This window comes from Nothoprocta perdicaria, unplaced genomic scaffold, assembly GCF_003342845.1.
Source record: "Nothoprocta perdicaria isolate Ctin4 unplaced genomic scaffold, notPer1 scaffold_171, whole genome shotgun sequence".
NCBI classification, from domain to species: domain Eukaryota; kingdom Metazoa; phylum Chordata; class Aves; order Tinamiformes; family Tinamidae; genus Nothoprocta; species Nothoprocta perdicaria.
The window spans coordinates 358,263-386,231 of NW_020454883.1; the positions used below are offsets into that span (position 1 = coordinate 358,263).

At 48.8% G+C, this 27,969-nt stretch overlaps 1 protein-coding gene across 1 annotated transcript; it reads right to left on the reverse strand.

Annotated features, from left to right (window-relative positions):
• Positions 1 to 334: 334 nt before the first annotated feature.
• LOC112944697 (cystathionine beta-synthase-like) lies at positions 335 to 27,969 on the reverse strand. The gene is made up of 16 exons (XM_026036189.1): positions 27,930 to 27,969; positions 25,457 to 25,611; positions 20,209 to 20,315; positions 17,173 to 17,307; positions 15,399 to 15,478; positions 14,057 to 14,188; positions 12,678 to 12,747; positions 11,178 to 11,269; positions 9,893 to 10,018; positions 8,837 to 8,921; positions 6,712 to 6,817; positions 6,166 to 6,237; positions 4,941 to 5,075; positions 3,758 to 3,866; positions 2,945 to 3,029; positions 335 to 510 (listed from the first exon to the last, which is right to left on the reverse strand). The coding sequence occupies exons 1-16, from the start codon at positions 27,939 to 27,941 to the stop codon at positions 335 to 337; spliced, it is 1,677 nt and encodes a 558-aa protein (XP_025891974.1). The 5' UTR covers positions 27,942 to 27,969.

Genomic DNA, 27,969 nt, shown 5'->3' on the forward strand with positions numbered 1-27,969 from the left:
AAGATCAGGTTCTCCCTTCCCTTTCCCCCCGCTCAGCAGCCGGTAACACAGGTGCTCTACAGCTGGCTACTGGCAACAAACACAAGAAAACCTGTTTCTGATAAAATCTGAGCAATAAGAATGATTCCCCTCACACTTCCACCCGCCCTACGTTACTGCCTTCAGTCCTGGGTAGCTCTGTGTAACCACATACTGCTATTAAACMTAATTTTGTTAGTCATCTTCTCGTTAGTGTTATTCCGGACGGCATTTAGTGGACAAATGGCTATTACATTACAATTTTTAACATAGTCACTCCGAGAAGCTACCAGCTGGATTCGAGCACGAGATGTGCTCAGTGACTCCCTTCAGGCTGGGGAGGAGCAGCTGAGCCCGCGGGCGGCGCGGGGCCCTGTGCGGCCACGCTGCCTTTCCGCCGCTTCTCGCTTCTGCTCACAAAGGTGAGGAGGTCCATGGCCGTGACCACGCCAAACACCATCTGCTTCATGAAGGAGCTGCCGTTGCCATTGACTGTAAATGCAGAAAAATCCGGTTTAGTGACATAAAGAAAGAAAGAAAGAAAAAGAGGGGTGGTGGAAACAACCCCCAGGCATCCAGAGGCTGCTATTCATTTCCTAAGAGAAAAAATTAAGTGGGAGAAGAGCCGTCTCTGCTATATCTCAACCAAAATGACCRATGCACCATGAGTCAGGTTCTTGGAATCACATCAGGGATGTGTTTAGCTGCAAATAATGCATTCTTTAGCAGAGCAGGAATCTTAATTTCCCTGTTGCTTTCACCCAACTTCTGTTCCAGCTCTGCTTCTATCACCACAAAACTTCTCAGGACTAAATAATCAGACTTTTTAAGAGCAGCAGTGAGACACTTTCTACTCTGTTCTCATAATGTCCCGCACTACCCCTAATAAAATAAGTAACACTGCAAGAATTGCTCTAACATTTTGATTAATGCCTTCTTAAATTAAAATAAAATTAGCCACCAGRGTCCAAGCAGGATATAAAATGCAAGCTGGGAAGGTGTGGGAAGAAAGTAATAAATAAAGGGCCAAGTGTGGCTGCCTTAAAACAGCAGCTCTAGAAAAGAAAAAAAAAAGTTGCTTAAAAAGCAGAGCAGGAGGCCCTGGGTAGAGATGGATGATATTTTTTTTGGTGGATAGCATTTAATTTATACAAAAATGTGGGGGGGGGTTGTTACTATTTTATGGCAAGATATGTGAAAAAGAACACTCCATCTACRATTTTGCCTTTTTTGTCTATGTGTGTGATGGAATTGGATATATGCCTCAAAGGATGTTCTGCATTAGTCCTGTGGCAGCATTTTGTGGGAACATGGCAGGATTGCCAGCCTGCTTTTTGAGGAAGAGCCACCAGGTCACCAGGACAGAATGAAGGGGCTGGGATGCCTGTGACGGGGGGACCTGGAGGCCCTCAGTTCAGCAGGCAGCCCTGGGGCTCCTTTGCTGGCACTCGCTGAAGGGCAACGTTGCACCTGATGTAACCCGTGCACCAGGGAACACAATTTCCCATAAAATCCACCTAATTTCACCCTTCAGCTCTTACGTCACTCTAAACATGGCTTTTACGATTGCTTTGCTGTGTTGCTGGTGTTTTAGGCAAAGCACCTCCCTCGAGATAAGGCCCGGTTTGTGCCTCTGGAGCTTTTACAGGGCAATTACACTGGAAGGCTGTGTCGGGCCAGATTTACAGAACAGGCAGCTGCAGCCATACCTGTTTTGGCCGGGTGTGATCCCTGCTGCCTTCCTGCTGACACACTCAGGTGTACCAGCAGCCTCCCTGCTGACATGGCCCYGCTGCACGGGGCTCCACCAGCTCCATCTGCTTCCCCAGGGTGAGGGGTGACTGGTGCAGTGCCCTATTGGACTAGTGCAGTGGTGCCCCTGGATTGGCAGGTTATCCCTGGATAGCAGCCTGAATATACATGCATGCCCAGCTGCTTGCACAGGGCTGTGCAGTGCCCCGACTCTGGCCTCGGGCACCTCAGCTCCTAGGGCAGCACTAGTGTAACTTCAGCTTGCCCCCCATATCCTGGGATGTGTCCCACAACACGTCTTGTGTCAGGCTCTTTAGCACAGTGATTTGCCCGTGCCCCTCAGGGGACAGAGGCAAAGGGACATCTCATGGCCACGGCTGCATCCCCAGAGGCAGCAAGTGGGAAGGAGGGTGTTTGGAGATGACGGCAGGGCCCCTGGGCATGCTCAGCTGAAGGCTGTTAAGCAGAGTGGGGCAAGCTCTGCAGCTTGTTCTGCTAGGCACGTACGTGCCTCAGTTCCACCTAAGCTGCACCTAATGTGCCCAAATGCTCTTCTGGATCTCGCCCTTGGGCTACTAATTTTACGGAGATCCCTAACTTCCCACTTATTTCCCCTGCTGCCCACAATCAGCAAGGCAATTTGAAATCAAGATTAAGAGACTAAATGGGTATTGGATGCCTGAGGCTACAGCTGTATAGCAAAGGCAGCATGCTGTGCTCCAAGCTGCTGCCTACTGTCCACGTTGGTTCTCAGATAAGGAGACTAAGTGAAATCCCATAATGCACACCTTCTCATCCCCAAAATCAGGTTTCCATAGCGGGTGAGGTTGAGCTCGTGTGTGCTTCGATGTCATCCCTGCACTGGGGACAACAGAGCTCCCATGGCCAGAGCTGGGAAGTGCTCTGGCAGTACATACACTAAGTCRAGTGCTGGTCCTGCACTCCTGAGGTTGAGACTTCTCCCTCTCCCCCCATCCCTGCAGTTTCAGGAAAGGCAATGGGGGAATAGCTGGCAGTTTCAGAGCTTTGCAGAGCCACTGGGCAGAAACCTCTCCTGCAAAGCACTGAGGCTGTGCTGATACCTGTCATCCACCTCAATCTGAGACGTTTCCWCAGCCACCCTGAACATCAGTGCAATGTCCCTACAGTCCCTCCCCTCTTTACAGATACCTACATTGCATCTGCTCATGTACAACAATAGCGAAGTGGTCATTCTCCAGGATACAGGAAAGCTTCCCAAGGCTGTCATCCAGGCTGATCTAAACAGGACAAAAAGAGACGTTTGACATTACATTTAAAGCACGCCAGTGAGGAGCTCAACTCCTATATCTAAGTGTAGCCCTGCTAGGGCATGGCTGGACCTGGAGACCAGGTTCAGGGGCGCTTCTCTTGCCCGCACTGTCTTTGTGAGACAGGGTAAGGGGTGCAGGCAACTTGGCTTGGCCTTATCCAGAATACAGCACTGTCACCCACAAGCCCCAAGGCCACCCATGGGCCTGCACTGGTGTAACCTCTGCAGCTCCTCTGAAACACCATCCTTTGACCTCACTTTGCCTCTGGGCCTCTGRTGACCACCCTAGCACGTGGATGGGAGCCAGGACCTACTCTGCATCCTTCAGAGCCTCTGCCTATTGCACAGCTCKGCTGAGCCCTGGGGATGGCTCTCGTGGTACCGATCCTCCATTTGGCCAAAGTCCTCAGATAATGTCGAGAAAGGTGAGAGCCATTGCTCCTGCCAGAAAAAGCTCCTGTGTCTCATGTTACAGTGTCCTCCCGTGTCACTCCACAAATGTTTGCCATCACTTTTGCAGGAGCCTATTTTTATTCTCACCTCTATGGTGGTTGCCCTCCACTTCTTGCTGTCCCTACCCCTCTGTCTGTTCATTAAGCTGCTCTCCCAGCCCCTGTCACACGCCAGGGTGGGGTGCATATTTCCTTCCCCTCCCTAGACACCAGTCAGTAACAGCCACAACAACCTCAGTGGTACCTTTGAGAACTGGTCGTAGATGACCTTCGTGACGGGGTCTGAGAACTGTGCGTTACCAGCCAGCACGGAGGAGAGGATGTTGCTGAGTGTCACCATTCCCAAAATAAGCCTGCAAGGGAACAAGAAGTGTTTTCAAAAGGCCAAGCCTGAGGTGCAGCACATGTGTCACACAGGGACTGAACTGCTTCCCTTTAAGTCAAGGCTAAGTCTCTGCTGCTTTCAGCAACAAGAGGCACAAGCCTTTAATGCATCAGAGCAGCACCTTTAGGGGGCATGTGCCCTCTCTTGGTGACTTCCTAGAAGGGCTTCTCACTGATGAATCACTGCTCTCCTCCCGAACCCCCTTGCTGTCCTTCCAGACTTCCACCTTTCCATCCCTCAGATGTCAGCTCAGTGCAGGCATCTCTGGTCTGTACCACCCTCTGGATGGAAACAGCTCAAACCCAGGGCATGACATGAGCATGGCTGGGGTTTCAGCCTAGAAATTTCTCACGTCAGCATCAGAGCCTGGGCAGGGCTGGCTGCAGAGCAGCCTCTGAGATCTGCTGCTTGGAGACACAGGAGTGCACAGGGACTGAGACAGTGAGAGGCCCCATCCCCACACAAGGGATTCTTGCAGCTCCACTTGCTCCACTGGCATCGCACGGGGGACAAGAAGACACTTGTCCTTCACCAAGCTCCTAGTTTAGCCATGGCTCAAATCAGCTCTTGCATCCAGCTGGGACGCAGGCAGCTGGGAGAAAGGAGATTCATGGACTCTCAGGTCCTTTTCTCTGCATGTTTCCCATCTGGCTCTTGCCTCTCCTCTGCATCCCGCTGGTGTGTGCATTGATCCAGCTCTGCTGAGGCTGCTAGGCATTGGTTGTGCCTCTGACTTTTACTAGCTCATCTACAGGGAGTTTTCTTGATAGCCCATGCCTGTTATTACTGTCAGCAGAAAATAGAGGGTCTAGACTGTCTAGGTTGGCAACTTTATGGAACACAGAGCCCATGCCACTGCTGCAGCATTCATAAGACCCATGTGTCTCAGGATTCAGGCCCATGTGCTTATCCTTTACTTTGTATCACAAGGAGACAGGTGATATTTCAAAAAGAGAAATTAAGAGAATTTAACCAAATTAGCAGAATTWGTCTGCTTTTCCTCCTTTGAATGACCATTTGTGTAACAAGTAAAAATAGATACCCTGATTCAGCAACAACAGGAGCCTGGTCATATCCCTTCTCCTGCAGGATTTCAATGGCCTTTTGACAGCTGACTTCTGGGAGAAGAATCAGAGGGGCTGAGAGATTCAGTTTCTGCACCTTGATGTTCCACCACCTGTTGAAAGGCAAACAGCAGCACCAAGCTGTTACTAATAAGTGAGGGCCTTGTCAGAGAAGAAAAGTTAGTAAAGACCAGACCAACTACACCAACACAGTCCACAAAAAAGTTATGCAATAAACCCACTAAGGCCAAGTCTTGTTTAAACAGAGCTTTCCCTAGGCCCAGTGTCCTTACAATTCCCAAGGCCAGAAGTCAGCAAGGTTCTGAGCTCTGCCTAATCCACGGAAGCTACAGAGTGCTTAGCTTTTGGGTCGAGAGCAGAAGGCCACCAGTTTTACTTCTTCAGTTTGCATTCTTGTTGCTAAATGTGCAGCTTCTCCCGGAGAGCCTAGCAGGGATGCTGACACGGCCTTTCAGGGACAAGCTACTCTCGCTCACTGGTGACAACAGGGAACTTCCAATTCATCCCAGCCCTTCACCCTTGCAGGGACAAAGTAGGGCCATGGGCCACGTCTAGAGAGTGGAAGGGCCAAGACATAAGACATCTATTCTAACCAGATACAAGATGCCTTGGAAAAGTTGGGGTTTTTTTTTTGTTTGTTTGTTTGTTTTTAGAAAATAACTTGCAAGAATCTTTGGTTATGGTAACCCATAGGAGCAAGTCACATCGGCAGCACCTCTTGTCTTGAAGGTGAGACTAGGTGCTTTCTACGCAACAATCAATTTCTAAACAATAATAAATAATTATCCTGACACATGTTAAAATGGCATCATCAAGCAAATATTTTGGTGCATTCCCTGCCCTCACGGGACTCTTCCCCTGTGGAGTACGAGAAGGAGCTGAGCAGATTTTGAGTGGTGCTGGATATCTCAACTGTTCTGCTCTGCAGAGTTTAAACCGACTGGAAAATGATGGCCACATGGGAGCACACAGACATCTTCAGGACAGAAATGACTCCTTTACGCTTTCTGATCAGTGAACAGGAATATTTAGCCACACAAAAAAAGAGGAGCCGACATTACAGCGTTACAGACTAATCTTCCTCAAATACTAGAAGATAATGCTTTCCCTTGAAGATAATCATTTCCAGATTCAGAAAACTGGTCCCCTTAGTACAGTCTGTATTGGCAAAAGTTGTCTTACCAAGGCTTGTGCTCCTGGACATCACTCAGGAATCCATTTTTAATCATCCACTTATCATTCAAAAATTTGGACCTAGAAATCATCAGCAAAGACGTTTGTAAGTAAGTGCGCAGTGGGACGCTGAGCTGTGTCTCATGCTCTAGACCTCAGCACTGCCTCAGGGCTCCCATGGTTTGTGCAGCTGGCTGCTCCTAGCCCCTTTTAAGGTCAGCAGGAGCTGYGGGTGCTCAATAACCCTTAGAAACACGCCAGCTATTTACGTGCCTAACTGGAGGCACGCGGTTTCCAAAACTGCCACTTGACTGACTCTTACTCTGTGTGGTAAGTCAGTGACAGGAAGAAACGAAGCCCAAGTGTCCCAACACCCAGCCCCTGGCTCTTACCACTGAAGGATACTATTCCCTCTGTATTTAATTTTTGTTGTTGTTGTTGATTTAGGTAAGCTCTGTGCTGGGAGGGCTCCCAGGCAGGCTCGCTCCGGGGGTTTGTACTGCTGGCTCTCCAGCAGTTCGCCAGGGCTGCACCCAGGCGCGTGCAGAAACTCACATGTAGTTCCTGACGGAGTCGGGCAGGATGACAACGCAGCGCTGCCCTTCCTTGAGGTCCCGGGCAGCCCGCACGGCCACCGCCATGGCGCTGCCTGAGCTGCCACCTGCCCGCGTGCCGGGAGACAGAGACAGACGTCAGAAGTGGCCCGGGCGCCGGCTCGCAGCCCCACGCGGGCCCCGCTCTGCCCGGGCCGTGGGGTGAAGCCCTGGCGCCAAGCTGCAGGAGAAGCGACGCCCTTGGAGACCGGAGAGCCCACAGCGCTGGGAGCAGGAGGCAAAGCACATGAGCCACCTCCTGCAGCTCTCCAAAAGGGACCGGGAGGGACTCAAGGGGCACCTCCATGTGGCTCTGGACAGCAGGCTCATGAGGGAGCAAGAAAAGTCACCTTATGGCTGGCACTCTTTGGGCGGCACAGCCAGCAGGCCAGAAACTCAAACGAGTAGCCACGGGCACATTCATAGCACTGCTGCCCATGCTGCCCCCTTTCCTTGAGTAAGGAGGTCAAACCTAGAGCTTCCAGGCTGACAGATTCACTTTAAATAAACCACAAGGGTGGAAGAAATAGACAAAAATCACATTCATGCTTGGAATACCAGACCAATGCCATGGGAAAACGTAACGTGCCTCTGCATCCGTGTGCCTGCATGTGGTTTGCTGCACGTAGGGACAGCAGGTCCCGGCTTTACAGAGGCAATTCTTCCACTGATAGTTCAAGCACTGAAAGTCAAACACATTCCACTACCTGTGTGCCAGTGACAGACTGCATTCAAGGCAGCACGTAGTTTACTGCAGGTTAAGTAGTACTGGGTCACATTTTTCAAACAAATGGTGAAAGTGCCTGAAAAATGCAGGTCTGGGAACATGAAGCTATTCACAAATTAGTTTCCATTGAAACGCAGTGACTTTGTGAGTATATAAAACACTGGAGCATTTAGATAAATGTTTTTGTCTTGAACCACATCTCATCTAGACCTTCTGTTTCAAAATAGTCCTTGTTTTGGATCATAATTGATTGGTTTTTTTTAAAGGGAAAAAAAAAAGGGGAGAAAGATTAAATATTTGGAAGGTAAAATGCATTTTACTTTGGGTCAAGTATGTTCTAGCAACTGTAGAAAAGAAGCATTAAAAAGCATAATGCATAAAAAGCATAATGCATAAAAATAAAAAGCATAGCTAATTACTTATGACTAAAATCTCTGATAATTTAATCAATCGTGGACTGTCATTTTAAAGTGTAAGCTCCTTGTGTAACAGATAAGAAGGATGGAAGTGCCCCCATCAAGGTGCCCTTCGCCTTGAAGGCGAAGACAACTAGGTACTGCTATTTAGCTAGGTACCACGCCAGGCTGGCACTTTAATTTTGATATTTCAGTTCATTACCAACAGCTCTGACTTTTTTTTCCCCAATAAAGTCTTTCTGTATGTGGGCTGGTGATGAGCCACAGCTACAACCCTACRTGTTGTCTGGTGCTGGGTATAAACCTACTGCTGCCTGCTTAGGGGGAGGAAAGGCTGGAAATGCTGATGCTGGCTAGAGGACCTCAGGGCAGAACGGGCAGGGGGTGTCTGAAAGCACCTGTTCACTTTGCAGAGCCACAGGGGTCACTGACAGCTCTTTGGCACGCGGAGAAATACTCGGCAAGAATATCTTACACTTACTTTACTTCCAATCTTTCCTGCTTCAATCCTGGCACCTCTAGGGTGGCAACAGTTCAAAGACAGAAAATACAGCCTCACAGAGCTGTTAATGGAGCAACAGTTTTAGTCCACCTGTCCTGCCCTGAATCCTATTAATCCTGTTCCTCAGTCCATGTAATGCTACACCAAAACAGAGTTGGGCCCAGAAGATCCCGTTCCATGTGCAAAAGTACTAAAGTAAGAAGAGAGTTATTGCTTCTATTCTTATTATTATTGCCATGAGTCAGATCGCAAACCACTGACTCACTGCAGCACCCCTGACATCTACAGTGACCTCCACGCTGGCTCTGCATCCGGCCCCGTTAACCTAGCAGGCACCAAATGCAATGAGCGTGTGCCCTTAAGCTGTTCTTCTCCCCAAACAATTAAAGGCTGAGATGCAAAAAGCTCATTAAGAGAAGCAGTCCCTGTCATTGTTGCTTACCACACAATAATCCCTCCTCTCTAATCAGCCTGCGAGACATGAGGAACGAGTCTCTGTCGTTGCATTTATACCACTGATCAACCACCTGAAGAGAAAGCAAAGAGGGCAGTCGGTTCCTGGAGGGGTTATTCCAGGCTGTGCCCACCCTCTCATCCATGCTGAGCTGCTGATGCCTCCCAGATCTGGCTGCTTTAAACTGCTTCCCATACTGCTTGAAAACAAACACGCTTGTCAAAGCTTGCTTAGTCTGGAAGGCACGTCCTTGGTTGCAAGCACTCGCTCCAGCCAGTCCAGCCAACATCCCTTCCTCAGAGAGTCTGGGATATCAGACAGGTCCGGATATGGGGTGTGAAAGAGGGAATGGTGTTCCTGCTGGCTTGGGATAGGTTAGGTTAGCGGTCAAGATTTTAGCAGGCAAAAGCTGTAATCAGATCCAGCAATGAAAARAGTCTAGAGATGAACACACGTCAAAGCTGTTAAAAGCCATATGCAACAAGCAGAGAAGTAATTAACACAACTCCTTGAATATGTAAATAATCTGGGATCTGAGGCTGTGCGGAGTGTTTTCTAAGGGGAAGGCTTAGGGAGAACATACAGCTTGAGTTATGACTCTAAAGCACCATAGATGGTGGTAATAGATACAGGAAACTTGTCAAGTACTATGATCTTTTGTCTTACACTGTTTGTACCTTGTCTTGCAGCTCAGGGGCAAAGTTTCTGCTTGGTGCATACAGTGAAGGCCAGTGAAACCTCAGGAAACACCAGTGTAAGGAATGGCAACCTTAATACAGATTGCTTCTGCAGACTTCTGGTAACAGAGGCATGCTCTGAAGTCTGGAAGAACAAGAGTGAGCTGAGAAGTCTGATATTCTGGCATATTCCCTGTCTGCCCCTTTATTTGGCTTCTCATTTTAGGTCAGCTATGACCAGATTTACTGAGAGAGATGCTGAGGTCCCAGGTCAAGCACCGAATCTGAATATTTCTCAATTKGGGAGTAGTTTGGGTATAAAGCCAAAGACAAGACAGATGCCTCTCCTCATCACGCAGCTACTTACTGATCTGTCAAGGACAGTAGGGATAAAGTCATGCCCGATGCCCTCCACCTCTATGGTTGTGGTGGTTGTCGTGTTCAGCTCACTGGGCAGAGCGACAATGGAGCCATCGGGGTCGACACCGATGATCTTTGAGGGAAGGAAGTCTTGTTAATCACAGAGAGAGTTCAAATAGAATCAAACACACACCTCAAATGAAAAATCGCTCTTATCAGCAACATTTATCAGCAACATTTTTCTTCCCCTGATATTCATTAATATTCCTATCCACTGGCAGCATGGAAACTCCCAGGATAAAGAAATACTGTTTCTGCCTTTAGAAATAGATCCTACGTGGTTGTCCAGCTGCTGCAGAAGAGACTGTGACAGCTTAAAATGCCATCAGCCTATTTGCCATCACCTCTTTGGCAGAGTCAGCTACTTTGAAAGCTGAACCCTTTGCAGAGAGGGTGTGATTGATCCTCAACCTGCTTCAGTGCAAAGCCATCCAGTCAGCTCACTCCCACTTCCACTTTCACCATGGAAAACCCTGGCTCCAGACTGGTTCCCTCCCTGGACCTACCTGTGCTGGCTGAGAGTGGCACCTCTTGTGGTTGCTCGTAGCTTTATGTGTGTGTAGAGGTTGCCTGGATAAGCACACAGATTTAAAAGGGGGTGGTGGCACTGCTGCACACACAGCTTCAAGCAGGCAGCCAGCTTAGCTCATGCCCACATCACCCCTGCTTGTATCCACACCTTCAGACATCCCCTCTGGTGTCTGAGGGTGTGGATACTGACAGGGTGGTGATGCTGGGGGGCAGTGACCCTCAAAGCTGTCCTGAAGCACAAGTTCTGCAGAACCATCATCTGTTTGTGAGTGGTGATAACCCAACTGCACGGAGGTTTTTCACAGAGGCAGAGAAGAGGTATTTGCACGGTCTGCTCCCCCCATGAAGCTGCCAGAGCAGTAACTTTTGGCAGCCAGGAGCAGGAGCAACAATGCAGTCAGCTGGGCAAACCACTCCGCAAGGGAAATCTGAGTGTGTCCTGGAGAGTGCAGGGYACAGGGAAGGGCAGAGATGGAGCCTTGTACCTCTGAGGCACTTGAGGGATCTGGCTCACGCTGGGCATAACACCAGGTTGTTTCCAAGAAAAGCCAAGCTCCCTGTGAGCCAACAAATCGGTAGAGACAACAACTGCCAGCTGAGCCCTGCCACCAGGAGCTGCGGGTGAGCTCTGAGCAAGGACACGGTCAGGAGGACACAGGGCGGCCGCGGTTCCCCTGGGTCAGCCCCGTCTCCTGACTTACTTTGCACTCTGGGCACTTCTCCTTCAGCTTCCTGGCAACACCAGTGACGGTGCCTCCCGTGCCCGATCCGATCACCACCATGTGGACCTTGCCTGCAGGTYGGAGAAGAGAGAGCCCCAAAGAGATTGAGCATGACCCCCAACCCTGCCGTGACCAACAGCCTCCCTTTCTCTAGGGCCCTGCACAGATGCACACCCTGTGTGCGGGAAGGACAGGCAGGATTCATGCCGGAGGAAAAGCACAGTCCTGCGGAGAGGCACGGGTGGCCCTGCAGGATCTGCACACAGCTCACCCTGCCTCAGCATGGGGCTGAATGCGACCTCTAGATTCCCRTGACTTCTGCAGGTTTGGCACTGGCAGCTCCAGGGGGAGGGAGGATGAGGGCACTTGCAGCCCTCCCAAACRGCACCCATCGGAGCAGTGCACGCGCGTGAGCAACAACACAGAGGAGCAGCAGGCACAGCTTTCCAGCTAGCACGAGCATCCCAAGAGGAGAGGTGCCCCTCTCAAGAGGAGAGGTGCCCGAYACCGGTGTCTGCCAGGAGTCGCACKGCTGACATCAGGGATCATAGAATCATAGAATGGTTAAGGTTGGAAGGGACCTGCAGAGGTCATCTAGTCCAACCCCTCTGCACAKGCATGGATGCTTTGCTGCTGTAGGAATAGTGGAAGCAGAATCTGTGAGGCCTTCACAGCCTCGTGTTGCAACTGCAGTAGGGACATGAGCCTGGTAATCCAGTGCTGGCTGATGATCGGAGCAGATCTGCACGCTGTGGTAGGGGGAAGCCGGGAACTCTCCTGTTCCTGTTGCTACCCAACTGTTGTGCTGTTATCACAACTGCTCTCCAGCTAAAACCCCTGAGCTCTGCTTATGCTCTGCAGTGCTCCCAGCACTGGCAATAAATTTTGCTTCTATCTGCTCAGACATGGACTGAGATAGTCCCTCACCTCCCCTCTCTCTCCCCACTTCCCTCACCCCCTTCCCTCACCCTCCCCTCTCTCTCCCCACTTCCCTCACCCCCCCCACCCCACCTCACCTCACATATCATTAATCTGCTAAGTTTCAATGCATTTTAATTGGCTAATGACTGTGCTGGATCAGATRAGGGCTGCCACTGCCCCAGTAGAGTCATATTCCTCACGAGGCCTCCTGAGACATCTTGTGCTCTCATCTGACAGATCTCAGAGATGCTGTAACAGCCAAGAGATGGGCTGCTTCTCCTTCACTACAAACAACCTAATTTCGTTAACTCTCTGGTCTCCTCCCTCAGGCTTTTGAAATTGGAGGCCATAATAGGGAAGTCCTGCAGGCTTAGGTGGATCTGGAGTGGATTATGTGAAGTTGCTACACTCTGCGTGTCAGTATTATCAAGGGTGCCTTCACTTACAGGGGCCCTCCAGGGCGTTTCTAGACATTCACATCAATAAACAGTGTAAAATAACCCTCTCAAAGAGAATTACAGCAYCCTCAGTACATAGAAACAACAGTGTACACGGTACCTTCACACTGCTCCAGGATCTCTTCAGCTGTGGTGTCGTAATGAGCCAGGGGGTTGCTTGGGTTTCGGTACTGTTTATTTCAACAGAGAAGAGTGTAAGTCACTGTGTAAAGCACAGGTCAAATACCAAACTAGCAATAGCTCCTGACGAGCTTCACCCAGAGCAGACAGCTTCCCCCCTTCCTTTTCCTGGGCATGGCTGCACTGTAATCCAGCCACAGCAGGTCACAGATATTCCTCCTGGTTGTCACTTCAGGCCAGGTGTCTAAGGACACAGCATAGGTCTACTCTAGAAGAGTAAATATGCCCAGGAATATTCCCTCTCTGGCACTTGGTGGCTGTTTGGCTTGGAGGTGGTGAGGCTGTCTCCTAGTCGGCACTGCTGYGTTTTGAGAGACCTGGGGATTTTATTAAAGCTCCTGCTGCCAAAGGCAAGCAAGCTCCCCAACACTTCAGCTATTGCTTAGAATGAAACATTCTTAGACTTCATCATTGCCTAGAAAAAACTCAAAATGCAGTCATGCGGTATTTTAAAAAAGTTTTTAAATCAATCAATCTCCTATATATCAGATTTTAAAACTTTTTTAAAAAATATTAACTTAAAACTTAAGTTAATACTTAAGAAAACTTAAAAAAAAATGTAATTTTGAAATCTGACTTGCAATTGAGGGGCATTTGTGCTTGACTGCTAGTGATTCCAGGTTAGGGTCTTGGAAAGGTCAGCCAAAGAAGTGATCCTACACTGAGAGAGGGAGTCCTTGCAGTGGTGCACAGGAACAGCACAGAAAYGTGTGCAGTCCCATGTTTAAACCTAGAGACCAGGATGCTTCTGAAAAGTGCATTCATGTGCTGAACCTCCTCTTTGTTAGCAGGAGGGAAATGTACTCCTTACCTAAATTTTCTGCACTGTTGGGGTTCCCTGCTCCCTGCAGGGATTCTTCCCTGTGGCAAGTCAGATCAGCGAGAGGTGCCTCCTGTGCAGAATCCAGTCCTGTGGGGACTGCTGGTGGGAATTGTCAGGGTTTGTCTTGTACAGCATAAGGCTGGKTTTTTTTCAGACAGAATTGGGGCTGCTAGTCAGGCATAAAAAGTGATTCTGAAGTTGWCATTAATATCCAAAGCAACCTAGGGAGTCTTTTAAAAAATGCAAGAAAAGCCAACCTCACCAATCCCAAGCTTGGGCAGAACGAGCACACGAGCTTTGCTTTGTTTCTGCCACCCTGTGCATTAGGGAGGAGCAGTGAAGTTGCATGTGCCATAAAACGGTGATTTCACACTGATGAAATCTGCCTGAGCTGCTGATTTGGGCAAGGCCCCAAACACAGGCAGACCTGGAGTGCACCAGGTAAACCAGAGGGTCCATGGAGGGACTGCATCTACCTGGTCCAGGATGTGAGAGTTTGGGATTTCGTTTTTCAGCTTCCAAGCAACGCGGATGTTAGACTCGGGGGCATCAAAGCGGGTGCACGGCGTCCGCACTATTTCCACGCCCAGCGCCTTCAGAATATCCACCTTTCAGAGGGAGGAAAGCAGAGGTAATGCAACCGATCCCAGGCAGCGTCGGCAACCTGAGCCCCGCGCCCGCCGTGGGTCAGATGCCGGAGAAGCTCTGCATGCAGGAGACATTTAACATTTGGAGTGACAATGTCCGACTCTCAGTTACTTTGATATCCCCCCGGCAGCCCGGGGCCTCCCGCTGGGTGCTGGCACATGGAGCCTCGCCCTGAGCCCAGCTCTGCTCCGGAGGCAGGTGGGGGCAGGTAACGCCACCCCGGGAAGGGCACAAAGGGTATAAGGGAACAGCACCTGAGGGCGGCTTTCATATGTGCTGTGGATTCAGGCTGTGAGCACAGAGGGATTTAAAACATTTTTTGCCTCAGGTCCCTTCCTTCCTCTGCCCAAGCATGGGGAAGGAGTAACTACAAATGAATCCTGGGGCATTAATCCACAGAGGGATGTGATTGCCGAGGGAGTGGGGGTGTCCCAGAGAAGGAGAGTGAGTGTCAGCTTGTGCAAGTGAGACCTATGGCAGCTGGGGGAGGAGGTGGCATCTGATCCAGACTCAGCTTAAGTGAGATTTAGAACAAGATGGGGGTGGAGAAGGGCTCAGTTTTGAGTCAAGTCAGGATCCAAGTTTGGCTTCACAGCATGAATCCAGCTGACCAGTTTGTGGGACCTTGGGCTCCCCAAGACTGTGGGAGATTTCTGCCATCACTTGGTGGACAGAAATTCCACCTAGCCATCACTTGCAGCTCTCATGCGAGTGACTTGATTTCCACCATCTCAGAAAACAGCTCAGAAAACTCCAAATGTCTCCAGGCTAAAGAAAACCCTAGAAACACGGGGAGCTCAAGTAACCCTCCAAATGCCACAGCAGCAGAGAGCAGGGCTGGCAGCAGAGCCCGGGCACCCTGCCCTCCTCTCCCTCACTCCCTCCAGCCCCAGCTCTCAGGCAGCAGATTGCTCCATTTCTCTGCAGAAGGGCACCCTATTTGGCTAACACGTGACCCCAGCTGCGTCACTGACACCAGATAATCAGTGGGATCAYCGCAGCGCGCTGTGTTGTTTCTTTGGRAAGAAACAGAGGRAATCTTCTGAATAGCTACAAAGATATGTGAGTTACCCTTTAAAGGAGAGGACCCTCTAGTTCTTGAGAGAGAGAGACAGAGAGAAAGAGGGAGCTGTTCCCAAACTGCAGGGAAATACCACAGGGAGCTCTGACCTTTTCCACGCTCATTTTCTCCGGCAAGACAATGATGCAGCGGTAGCCTTTCACTGCAGCTACCAGGGCCAGCCCGATGCCTGCGGAGGGCGGGAGAAAGGGAGTTGTTTGATAAGGCAACGGCATTTGGCAAGGCCGACTGACATTCACGTTCCCTCACACTTCCTACAGTCCCCTCTCCGACGGGCGAGCGTAAGCTGCGAGTTGTTGCTGACCAGCTAGGAGGGAGGGCTTCCTCGCTGAGCCTTGCAGGGTGTGCTTGGAAAGCCYGGGAGTGTGGGGGGATGCCCTGCTGTCCCACGGCTGTGGGCCCCAGAGAGTGAGCGGCCTGTKGTGCGGCATGCAGCGAACAGCAAGGCTGGGGATCGCTCTCCTTCCCGTGCCAAAGCTCCGGCCTCTTCCTCTGCCCGCCGCACTGGGCTTTGTGAAATACAGGGGAGCCCTGTTTCCATCTCAGGAGCACTTCCCCTCCCCCTCAAAYGCTCTCTCTTCTGCGTGGGGAGGGATGAGGCTGCAGATCTGGCTCTGTGGTGAGCAGGCGAAGGGTGTCCGTGCTCTGATTTCACTCTGCGTGATGAATGTGGACAGCTGTTCCCCGGCTAGATAAGGAAAGGGAGGCTGGAGCACTCCAAACAGCCGGGAGAAGGTGGCCCAGGGGAGTTTAAGCAACTCTGGTGCTGCTGTGATGGCCCAGGCTCCAGCCCGGAGCGAGTCCGRGCAGCAGCCTGCGCCACGTCGTGAATGCCCAACAAGGGAGGATCCCTTTGCCCCAGCCCCGGGAGGAGAGCAGCGCCGGCGCCGGGAAATGCCCGGGATAAACAARGGCTGATGCGGGGAGTCTTGGAACAAATGGCTCAGGAAAGAGCAAAACTTATAGAAAACAGCCCTGTTCTACATTACTAGCAGCAGAGGGGAGCACTGCAAGGGACGTGGCTTCATTGCCTTCCRAAGTGCATTGATATCTACCAGTGTGTCTTTTTCAGCAAAGCTGGCTTTGTACACACAYATCCATGGCTTTTGGGGAGGCATTGATACTGGGAGAAGGAAAGAACCATGGAAATTCAGCAAGTGTCCCCATGTCTTGTGTGGGCTGCAAACTGGAGGAGAGACTCCTCTATTCTCTGTCACTTGTAGCCACCAGCCAGCCTAAGAAAGATGACAGCGACAAAGAGGAAACAAAAATCTCCCAGCCCATYGGGGAAACCCTCTTTGGGGAACTGAATATTCAAAAACTTCTCAGCCAGAAAGCACGTGGGCTGCCCCAGCTGCTGCAGCTCCTGAGGCTGTTTGTGTTCCCAAGGGGTGACCTCRAGGGCATGTGTAGGCAAGACCACGTCTGCACAGGATGGGATACTCAGAGACCCTTCCGGCATCTCAGCAATGAGTCACCGCAGCACCTTGGACTACCTGAGGCAGCCAGGAGGGAGCCAGTTTAGATGAGGACATAGCCAGAGCCACGGGGCCCCTAGCTAACCTTCTTGCTGCTCGTTGCCCAARGATCAGTGCTCACAGATCTGTCACTTTGCACCGGGCAAGGGGGTAATGGTGTTTCAAAGATGTTTCTTCAGATGTTTCCACAAATGGGTCAGTGGAAAGAACATTGCAGTGGCCAGGATAAGTTTAGTCAGTCCAGTGTTTTCACTCAACAGCATATTAGGAAGTGCAAGAACTCCATAAATCTCTGTACTGCTCCTCCTGTGTGACCCCTCCACAGCTCGGGCCCTATCTTCAGTCTGCCTGGTACCCGGACACGTGTCACACATACGCTTCCCACCTGTGTTTCCTGAGGTGGCTTCAATGAGTGTGTCTCCAGGTTTTATAATCCCGGCTCTTTCTGCGTCTTCCACCATCCTCAGGCCGATGCGGTCCTTCACGCTGCCCCCGGCATTGAAGAACTCACACTTTGCCACTGCGGTTCAAAGGTGACGCTCTGTCAGGGACCAGCTACAGCCACAAGTGCCAGGCACCCTCCAGCCCCCAGCCCGCTCTGGTCCTCACTGTCATCATTTTGGGAAAACGTTTGCTCCTCTGTAAGATGGACTCTTTGCTCAGAGAAACACCTCAGCCCCCTGCTCACGGGGCACCACAGCTTGCCAYGGGATTCCTTGTCAACATACTTGCCCATATTACATCAAGAGATGTGACCCAGGTGTCATCTACCTGCACCTGACGGCAGTGGGCTGGTCCGGTAAATCCTATATAGATTTAAAATCATCTACTGAGATGATGTGAGGGTGATGCACTAATAGGAATGCCCTGCTGCCCTCAAGCAAGGCAATGTCAGGGTTCACAGCAAGGTTTTGTGGCTTTTCCTGGGCTACGGCAGGCTCTGGAATATTAATAGGTATCTAAAATGGTGCCTTTCTATAGGGCTGTTCTATACTTCTGAATAGGGTGCTATAAAAAACAAACAATAGAAAGTATGCTTTCAACTGACAGCCAAAATCACACTTTCTAAGCTCAACTGCCAAAAGCCAAGTAAGAGAAACTTTCTAATGTGCACTCAAACTGCAAGGCAGATGTGTACTCCTGATCAGGCCCTTAACGCTCTTAATGCTTTGGATAGGATTATTCTCACTCTTTGCTATTCRTATCTGAAATGGGCACACCAGGCCCTGTTTCAGAGACAACAGGGAGAGATGAGTGCTTTCAGGATGTGATTCGCTTCATCCTTTCAGAGCCATCTCCTTCAGACTGAGCTGAATCAACCAGATACATGAGCAGCCAAAGCAAATGGAAAAAAAAAATTGTGTTTACCATTGCATTTTATAAGGCAAACCGCCAAAATTCCAGACACACAGACATCCCTAACGGAACAGAAATTGGAAGGTAATCGAGGGTAATTTTAACTTCTACCTTAATGTTGCAGTTACAGCCAGCACTCATGTCTTTGCTGTGTAACAGSCTTTGTGATGGCTGATGGTTTATGCAGAAAGGAACTTAGGGCAATTTTGTGAAAGTCCTGCTCTCCTTCCCTTTCTGCACCAGGGGAGGGAGACACCATCCCAGRRAAAACAAGGCTCAGACTTGCTCCCKAGCTTGCTYGTTGCTGCTTGGACCAAATCCTTCCCTGCCTGGCAGGCACTTGTCTTGGCAAGGCATCCTCCAAATGAAAGGCTTTCTTCACAGGTGAACTGGAAACTGCAGAGCTGCCCTCCACCCACCCACCCCTGGCTTCATGCACACCGATGGTGCTCTAAAGTCTTGCTCCAGAAGGAGACAGGCAGTGAAATGTGGCAGTCTCTAAGGTTACGGGGTTAGGGGCCTCACGGGGCACCTAAAAGGGATGGAGCCAAAGAGCACAGTGTGTTTCATGTGGATTTGTGTCCCGTGGAGACTGGTTACCATGGGGATTCCCAGCTGTCAAATAAGACTGTAAGATCCCGCTGTGCTGTTTTACGGAGAACGAGCACTAATCAAGTCACTCCTCCCACCCCAGCCTCTTGAAATTCATCAACCTTGATGTTTGTCTTCCCGACCAGTTTAGTTATAGGAAGGCAGGCTGCAAAGCCCGTATACCCAGAGACAGCCTGATTGCATCACCCTTATTTCTGCAGGAGACCAAGGTAAAGGCAACCCTTGCATGAGATAACGCACCCATTGGGAGGCAGGGATACCGAATCCCCTTGGGGGCAGGGGTGAGCGTGGCTCCTGCTGGAAGGACTGGGGGCCTACCAGCCTGGTACACGCACTGCCGATACACCCAGCTGCCAAAAATCCCTGCTCTTTGACTTCAGGCCGCTTTGGGGGAGATCCCAAAGGGAGCCACTGCAGAAAATGAAATCCCAGACAGAGCCCTGGGGGCAGTGACGCAGAGAAGGGGCAGGCCCGGCCCGGCTCCAGCTGGCCGAGGTGGAGCAGAGGTGGAGCAGAGGTGGAGCAGAGTCCCTCCGGCAGCGCCCGGGGAGCCAGGCGGTCCCAGCGTGAGGCCGGCCGCCCGGCTGGCCTGCCCTGGCGGCCCCAGGACTGCACGTGCTCCGGCTGGAGGCCAGGAGCGCTGGTGCTGCTGCACGGAGCCCTCGCTGCTCCCTGTGCCCGGGCAGGCTGGGAGAGGGCCCTGCGTGCCCCACACTGCTGCTGGCGGCAGCRTCTCGGGCACCTTTGCCACCTCTGTGCTAGAGGTGCTGCACAGGGGAGGAGCGGCGCAGCCAGGCTGCAGCGCTGCCGCCCGTAACGCAGCGTGGTGTCTTATCGGCCAGCACCCAAAATCATCCCGGCTCCACCCTGAGCTGTTGCAGGGAGGCAACATCAGCAACGAAAAGAAGGTACCCGCCCAAACTTGCTTTCTGGGGTTTGTAATATCTAGGAAGCAACATAATAGCTCATGTCAGGGGTATGCGAACAAGTTACGGTGTGACTTTGCTACATGCCTGTGATAGCTGTCATGGGCTTGCAYCTCCGTGGTGCCTAAAACACCCCAGGCCTCAGGTGAGAGAGCAGGAACAGGCAGCTGGTGCAGAGCTGGTGATAATCGAGTGTCCCTCGATTGCCTGCACACGGTGCACGTGGCTCGAGCAAGGCCTGGGGTGCTCACCTGGACAAATGGATTCATGCTTTGAAAAGGGAGCCAGAGCTTGTGAAGCTGTTCGTTGGGAGGGGAGACACCTTCACTCAGACCATTAGCCTGAAACCATCTGGTTTGATCTGAAAAACGACTAGACTGTTGCCTTCTGATCACAAGTAACATTGCTACATTTGGTCCCCCTTTCAGTTCTTGCTCTCTGCAGAGTCTGTCCGGAAGTCACCTCTGATAGAGCACCTCACCCTAGCCTCACTGTCCAGAAAACGATGGTGACAAAAGGATACTCACAGAGCTCACACTTCAGCCCATAGGACTTCCCAATCTTGTTGACTCGGACCATCGGGGTGCAGCCGATTTTCTTCAGGATGTTGGGCAAGATCTTTGTTTCTTCTTGTCTGTATTGATAGAGAAGAAAAAAAGAAATATATCAAATAAGAGCACTTGTAACCCAACCTAGGATAAAATCTGACTGAGGTTTCAACATATCTGGTAGGCCACCAAGAGACATCCTGGCTCCACAGTCAAAGAATCACAGAATGTTTAGGGTTGGAAGGGACCTCTAGAGATCACCTAGTCCAACCTTCCCGCTCCAGCAGGGTCACCCAGAGCACGGGGCACAGGGCGGCATCCAGGTAGGTTTTGAAGGCCTCCAGAGAAGGAGACTCCACAGCCTCCCTGGGCATCCTGTGCCAGGGCTCTGGCACCCTCACAGGAAAGAAGTTCTTCCTCACATGCAGAAGGAACTGCCTGTGTTTCAACTTACACCCACATATGATTAAAGACATCAGGAACTAGTTGTGGTCTTCCATCACTGTTACCATGAGTTATTTATTCTTTTGGATATAAAAAGAAGATAACTTATTTTCAGAACTCTTCTAAAGCGTCTTCTTCAATGAACCAATAGGTCAGACTCATAACTAAGTGAAATGAGAAGAGCTAACAAGCATCAGGATTTTATATAGCAGCTGAGAAAGGCAGAAGGCCACCATAAAGCCTTYTCTTCTTTTCCCCATCCTACGTAGCACCAGCTCTGCTCTTCATGTTTTCTGAGGACTTGGAGCAAACTGTTCCTTGCCTAGTCAGGACCTACTCCCATACTTGCAAGGATTGCCCCAAGCTACTTAAAGGAAACTCAGCCTCTGACTGATGAGCACAACACCTCTCAGCATCAGTCAGTTCCTGGATTTCAAAGCATGAATGGCCATAACCCAGTATGGAGCTCTGTGTCCTTGAAATGATGCTCCTGATGAATCCTGTCTGAGTTTTATTTCCATTCCTCTAAAGATATGAACCTGACAACTTTTYTAATCAATAACTAATTTCACTCTGACTTTTCAAGTTTATGCCCTTAATAAAGGAATGAAATATCGGTCTAGATGCTTCCCTTCTCAGTTCTACAAAAGCCTGTATTAGTGGACTGCTCAACACCCAAGTTCACACAGCAGTGATACCAGAGGCAATACAAATCACCTCACTTGAGGCAAGTCCCTTATTATTTCAATGTACCTTGATAAACAGCTCAGGGCTTAGCCCCACTTCTGCAGGCCTTTGTGCATGACTGGAGTTTTTCACAAATGATTAAATGGATCTCTTGGATCATGGATATTCAGCCTTCTGCTTTCTCTAGTCCCCATCAGATTCCAACAGGAGCCAAGAAACATCACAGAAATTGCAATTGGAGTGATACAGGCTTGCTTCCTCGACACATAGCTAAAAGCATCTTGCCATGCTGATGGAGAACTGATGCCCTTGAACTTTTTAAAACACAGAGGGAAAAGTGTTTTGGGGCCACAAAGATACTGTCTCTGGTTGAYATCCCACATGTTTCCCTGCATTCCCTCACTGTTTAGCTCGCCTTTGAACACCTCTTGCTTACTATCATCCTTTGAACTTTGAACCCAAGTTATCCTTGCCTGCTATTGCAGTCAGGCAGATGGCTGTCTGCTTACAGAAAGTCCACATGACATAGGGATGACATGCTCTTTACTTAAAGACACATGTCCCTTCTTCCAGAGTTTACAACTCTGCCATAAACACTTGTTGTTTTGCAGGAATACAGACATACTATTTTAGTGTAATTGAAATACAGACTTCAGGTACTTATTGTCAAAAGAAACCAATTTTCTTACATGTCAAGCCCAGAAAAGATGGTGTATTGTACACATGTACTTCTACCTCTCTCTCAACAAATGTGTCACCACACAACAATTGGTTGTGTGGTAGTAACCTCTAATGAATACTGATGAATGTGAGTCCATAACAAGTGAGCATTCCCCACAGCTGTAGCCATTTCCCATCTGCATGGTAAGCCCCAGCTGCAAAAGCCACGAAAAGTGTCTGTGATTTCAGTGCGGACAAGAGCTGGCCCAAAGTGCAAGGAGACACCAGCTCTTTGGGGTAGACAGGAACTGCTAGCGAGCATTGGAGCTAAGCCTGGTTTTCAGGCTCAGTACCTTGAGTATTAGATGTTTTTAGATTGCAGGAAGTCAGCTCAAAAGAAGAAAGCAAGCCCACTGATTCACCTCTGTCAATAACAGTGGCAAACAAGATGCTACATGCTCTCTGAACCCCATGAGGCAGCTGTGTGAGAAGTTATAGGGCTCGGGGGTCTGCAGTGATGGAGCCTAGCAAAGCAGAGGGGATGTGAAATAACAGCCACTCCTCTCACATGCCAGGGCAAGCCTTGCCAGGACATCAAAGGTGGGAATCAGAAATCTTTTGTGTTGTCACCCAGCACAGTGACTGCCCCCAAAAGTMTAAGAGACCTTCCCCCCTCTCTGGGGCAAGGCATCCAATTTTCTATAGTTCTGTCAAATTAATTCCTAGTACCTAACATGTTTTACTACAAAGATACTACTAGCATGCTTAGCTTCCTTGCCAGGATTATCCAAGATTTATGTCTGTGCCTGAAGTTAGTAGTACTATGGATACAAGTATACCTAGAAAATGCCTTTGGTGCTCCTGAGGGATGTAGTGGGCATTCTCCCATCTTCCAACAGTTTGTGTCCGTTCAGGATTGCCATGGCACAAGGTTGGTTTCTTTCTCCAAGAATTATGCTTTTACTCTGTAAGACTTATTATTGCATAAGTGGTCCAGAGAAAAGGCAGTCCCGACAAGCCAAGTAATTCTTATTGATGTTAAAATATGTCACAGGACAAGCTCCAAGAATATCAAAACCTGTTCAGCTCTCTATCTAAGGAAAAACTATTAATTAGTATTGTTTAATTAAAACAAGTTCTTTCTCCATGCTTCACCCTCTACCCCTAAATTCACTCATATTTCATAGGGGAATCTCAGAAAGCCCCAACAAAACAAAACAAAACATCCCTTCTTACATATGCTTCTTGCACACAACAGTGTGATGTCTCGTGGTGCTTTGTAACTTGTGTGCAATTTCTTTAGTGATATATAAAAGGATGTCTTTCAGGAAGAAGCTTTGCTGTTTAGAAAGTGAGTGGACACAAGGATACGCTTGTACAGAGTGAATCATGAAGACTTTGTCACGTTTTATCTCATCTCTGTTTTCCCCAAAGGGGGCAGATTTGAGAATATAAATGTCCAGGACCTAGGAGCACAGGAGGTTTGACTAAAAACATTGTCTTGACTTCTAGGCTTTCACAGTACCTCAGGGGACTACATTTCCAAGCATTTTGTTTCCAAGTTTCAGCCCCTCATGAATACTGCACAGGAAAGCCTGGTTATGACTTGCTCAGATCTAGGAGGAGATGCTTGGTTTGGTAATGCCAGTAGAAAGGTTGACAGTGTCAGGAGCTGCAGAAGGCCTGTTCCTGCCTGAGCAGTTCTCTCACCACACCTGCATTCTGTGAGGACAGTCAGCCTTGGGGAGTGGAGCACGTGAGCTCTATAAAGCAGTGACCTGGCTGATTCTTCTTGCAGGTTGTTGAGTCCTACGATCTCTCATATCTAGATAAGAATGGGCCAGGCTGGGAAATAGACTTTGGATACTAGAATCATGGTGTTTCTTAAAAAAGAAAACAAAAATGCTAATTGCTTAATGTCATTGACTTGAAGAGAGTCAATTACAGGTTTCTTTGAGGTCCTTTTCAGGAAGAAAGGAAGCTGCACTAGTAGAGGCTCATAGATGATCAGAGAGCAAGAAGCACTTGCGTTTCCTATACTGCAGACTTCTGTATGGCACTTGAGGAGCACACGAAGCCTCATGAGAATTTGCATCGGGAGAGGAAGTTTGGACTAGAGACTACCTCAGTGTGAAAGTCTAGTCTAGGGAATTCAGTCTAGTGAATTCAGTCTAGTGAATTCAGCACTCATGATTCCAGTTCTAGTTACATGGTTTATACCGGGTGACCAACTGGATGCATGCTTGCTAGATTAACTTTGAAACTGCAGGACGCATTTCTTCTTTGAGCACTAGATCTAGAAACTGTTTCAGGTTGTGCCTTTCCTGGTGAGCCATGCTCTGATTGTGCAGGGCTCTCCCACCTGCTCAGGGAGRTGGCAGGTGGTACAAAGATTTCCCAGCTGGCTTCTAGCTGGCAGGCATCCACACAGAATCCACAAGCCGCACGTCCCAGAGGCTCTAATTGCATAAATGCTGAAGTCGAATTCCTGTTTTACACCTTTGGCACAACAGAGACACGTCCTTGACATTTATGGAACAGGCTTATCTCTAATAGCTTGTCTGCGTTTGGTTTGCAGGGATGTTAAAGAACCTCTCGTTCAGTCTGGGCACTTCAGCAGGCTTACATCACTCCAGGAGGAAATCAGCTGTTGGGAGGACAAGAACAGGCTCATAATAATCACTGTTTTAGACTTGCACTGCACTCTTGCTTCCCTTGTACAAAGTAGGCAATCTCTGCTACAGTTGTTTTCTCTCTACACAAAAGGCCAGCACCTGGTAAACAGTTTTTGTGAAGATAACTAGCAATGGGTAAAGATATTGCTAATACTTTGTACTCTTCTCACATATTGCCTCAGACTGTTTGAATGAACAAGGGTGGTTGAACTGTAGCCCTTCAGCTGGTGAATGAGTAACTCTTACTGACTCTGTGGTAGGAAAGGATGGTGAGCAACAGCTCTGAGTTGTCTGCCTATGTTAGATTCTAGCCAAGAGCACAATTACAACACCTCTGCCAGTGCCTGGAAGTCTGGAGTGCCTTCACTTCCGTTGTGTAACACCAGACCCTGCAAAGTCCTTTCTACRGAAGTATGTAAGTCTCTGGCTGAATGCCACCTCTGAAATCTGTCCATCTTGTTCCTTCTAAAATGAGATGCCCCAAACTAGCAGAAGCTTTCAAGTGTGTGCTGGAAAACCCAGGCCTRACTCTTAAGCCAGCAACATAGTTCTGCAAGATGAAAGGGACAGAGAAAGTTCTTTCTGTAGAGCAGCTACTCGATAGCTGGTGCCTTTTGAAAAAACATCATTAGCATGACCTATTGTAAAACCACTGCCCTCTGGTCATGACCGTCCTGGTGTAACAACACAGTGTGCCATCTTCACAGGAAGATGCTGAATCTTGTGTACTCAGCATAAATCAGCATAAAGGAGTTACTTACAAGGGTATACAGGAGTGTGGAGACTTGGTGGCAGGTGTGGMAGCTGTCCATGTGCACTTGCTGGGCACGTTGGGAAGAATCCACGCGCTGTCAGTTTTCCTTTCCTGATTTCCTGCACAACTGCCATTCTTAAGAAGGGATGCTTTGGTCAGCTCCTGTGTTGGGGAAAGAGAACCACAGTAACCTGGGAGTGTATATGCAGGCATGAGTGCAATAAATATCCCAGGAAAGAAATGATTTCTGTCTTTGGCTGTGAAAACAAGATGATCAGTTTGCAAAAACCCAGTTGTAGAGCTGCATATGTTCTTTTGTCACATGTCTGGTGTTGGTATACTGGATCATATAGGTAAAACACAGTGTTATAGTGTTCAACACTATAACAGAACATCTGATGATCGCTATCTCCTGTAATTCTTCTTCTGCTCTAATACACATTCAGGCATCCCCCCACTTGAATATTTGGCACTCTGCATTTAACTGTTTGGCCAAGGAGAATAATTTTTACTATAACAGTAGAGAAATCATATATATGTTTTAGCCCATCCAACAATAATTGGAGAAAAATTGTGCTGTGATGCTGTGTCTCAAAGGACTGGTGAACAACCTGTGCTCTAGTACTAATGTTTGTTAAAAGTGAAAAAGATTGAAGTATAGAAACAAAAAGTTAGGGAAGGGCAACAAAGGTGCTCAGGGGTACAGAAAAGTTCCACAGCAAAACAGCTTAAATAAAGCAGGATTCTTCAGACTGAAAATGATCACTGAAAATGAGAGTGGCCTGGAACATCTAAAGAAGTTGACTGGGAAACACTTATTTTCAAAACCAAGGAATAAGGCAGAACTAAATTATCAGGAGCAATTATAGAAGCAAAGGAGGTATCAGTGGAACCAGAAAGTTTTAGACAAGTTCACAAAGATAAAGTTCATTAGTAACTCTTAAATATGCTGGTTCTAATGCATATACATACATGCATTATGGGGAGATAGTACATTACTAATGGTGCAAATATAGAGAAAAGGATGAGTCTGGTTTTATAATTTATTCTTAGCATCTATTGGTGACCAAAATCAGAAACAGGATAAAGGGTTGCACAGGTCTTTGGTGTCACTCACTATGGCAACATCTATTTCTTATTGGTGTTCTTTGTAGGTTCTTTTTATGAAATCAGCACTTGCAATCAGTTTCTTGGCTTGGCTGTGTTTGCCATCAAGTTCTGCAAAAAGATTTAGACAACTGCAATTCATCATTCATCCTTTTGTGATTGTGATCAGCCACATGAAGAAAAGAAGTAAGTTTTTGATAACTGGAAGTCTCTCTCCTGGTTTGTTCACAGAATAAAGGGACCTTGCAGCTCAGTAAGTGTTTACCAAGGGCAGCCCCCTGGAATCCCAGACCCTAGAGATAAGAGAAGAATCCTGGAGAAAGGAAGACTTGCCCTGGGTAGAGGAAGATTGGATCAGAGAGCACTTAGGAAAACCTGATACCCACAAATCCATGGACCTTGATGGGATGCACCCCAGAGTGCTGCGTGAGCAGCATTTATATATATATATATAGCTGCTTATAGCTAATATATATATATATATAGCTGCTTATAGCTAAGCCACTCTCCATCATCTTCAAAAGCTCCTGGAGAACAGGGGAGGACTGGAAGAAAGCCAACGTCACACCAGTCTTCAAAAAGGGCTAGAAGGAGGACCCGGGCAACTACAGGCCAGTCAGTCTCACTTCTGTCCCTGGGAAAGTGATGGAACAGCTCATCCTGGCTGCTGTCTCCAGACACGTGGAGGAGAAGCAGGTGCTGAGGAGTAGTCAGCATGGATTCACCAAGGGGAAATCATGCTTGGCTAACCTGATCACCTTCTATGATGGAATGACTAGCTGGATAGACAAGAGGAGAGTGGTGGATGTCATCTATCTTGTTTTACTTGGATTGATGATGAAGTTGCTGTTGTTTTCTTATTATAGTATATTCTCCTTTATCTTCTTGCACTATGTTAGTGGTACATTTTGAGATTAGAACAAGCATAACAACAAGAGAGCTTTAATTTTGAGTTTGATAGAACCAAACCAGATTTTCATTGATCTGAAGAAGAGATACCTTATTTCCAGATCCAGAGGATTGCTAGTGGGAGGAACAGGCCATGTGGAAAAAAGAAGGGGCTGCAGGAAGCACAGTCTAGCTACTGCCTATCATTTAGGGAAGGTAATGAGGGCAGCAGAAAGGAGGACAGTAGAGCCAAAACATAAAGCACAGATGGCAGTGGCCAACAGACACGTGGAGCATCATCTTCATTCCAGGCCATAAAACCACTCCCCTGCCCTGTGTTGACAGCTGGGTTGACTGTAATGCCAACAAAGCACGTCTGACTTAATAGCATCCAGGCAAGCAGCCAGCACAGTTGTTACGGCTGGCCCCTGATTACATAATTAGTTTACGACTCGACACGTGAGACCCAAAGCAGCCTCGATTACCATTTCTGCCATCCTTCTGCTCGCTTGCTGGCTTCGCCCG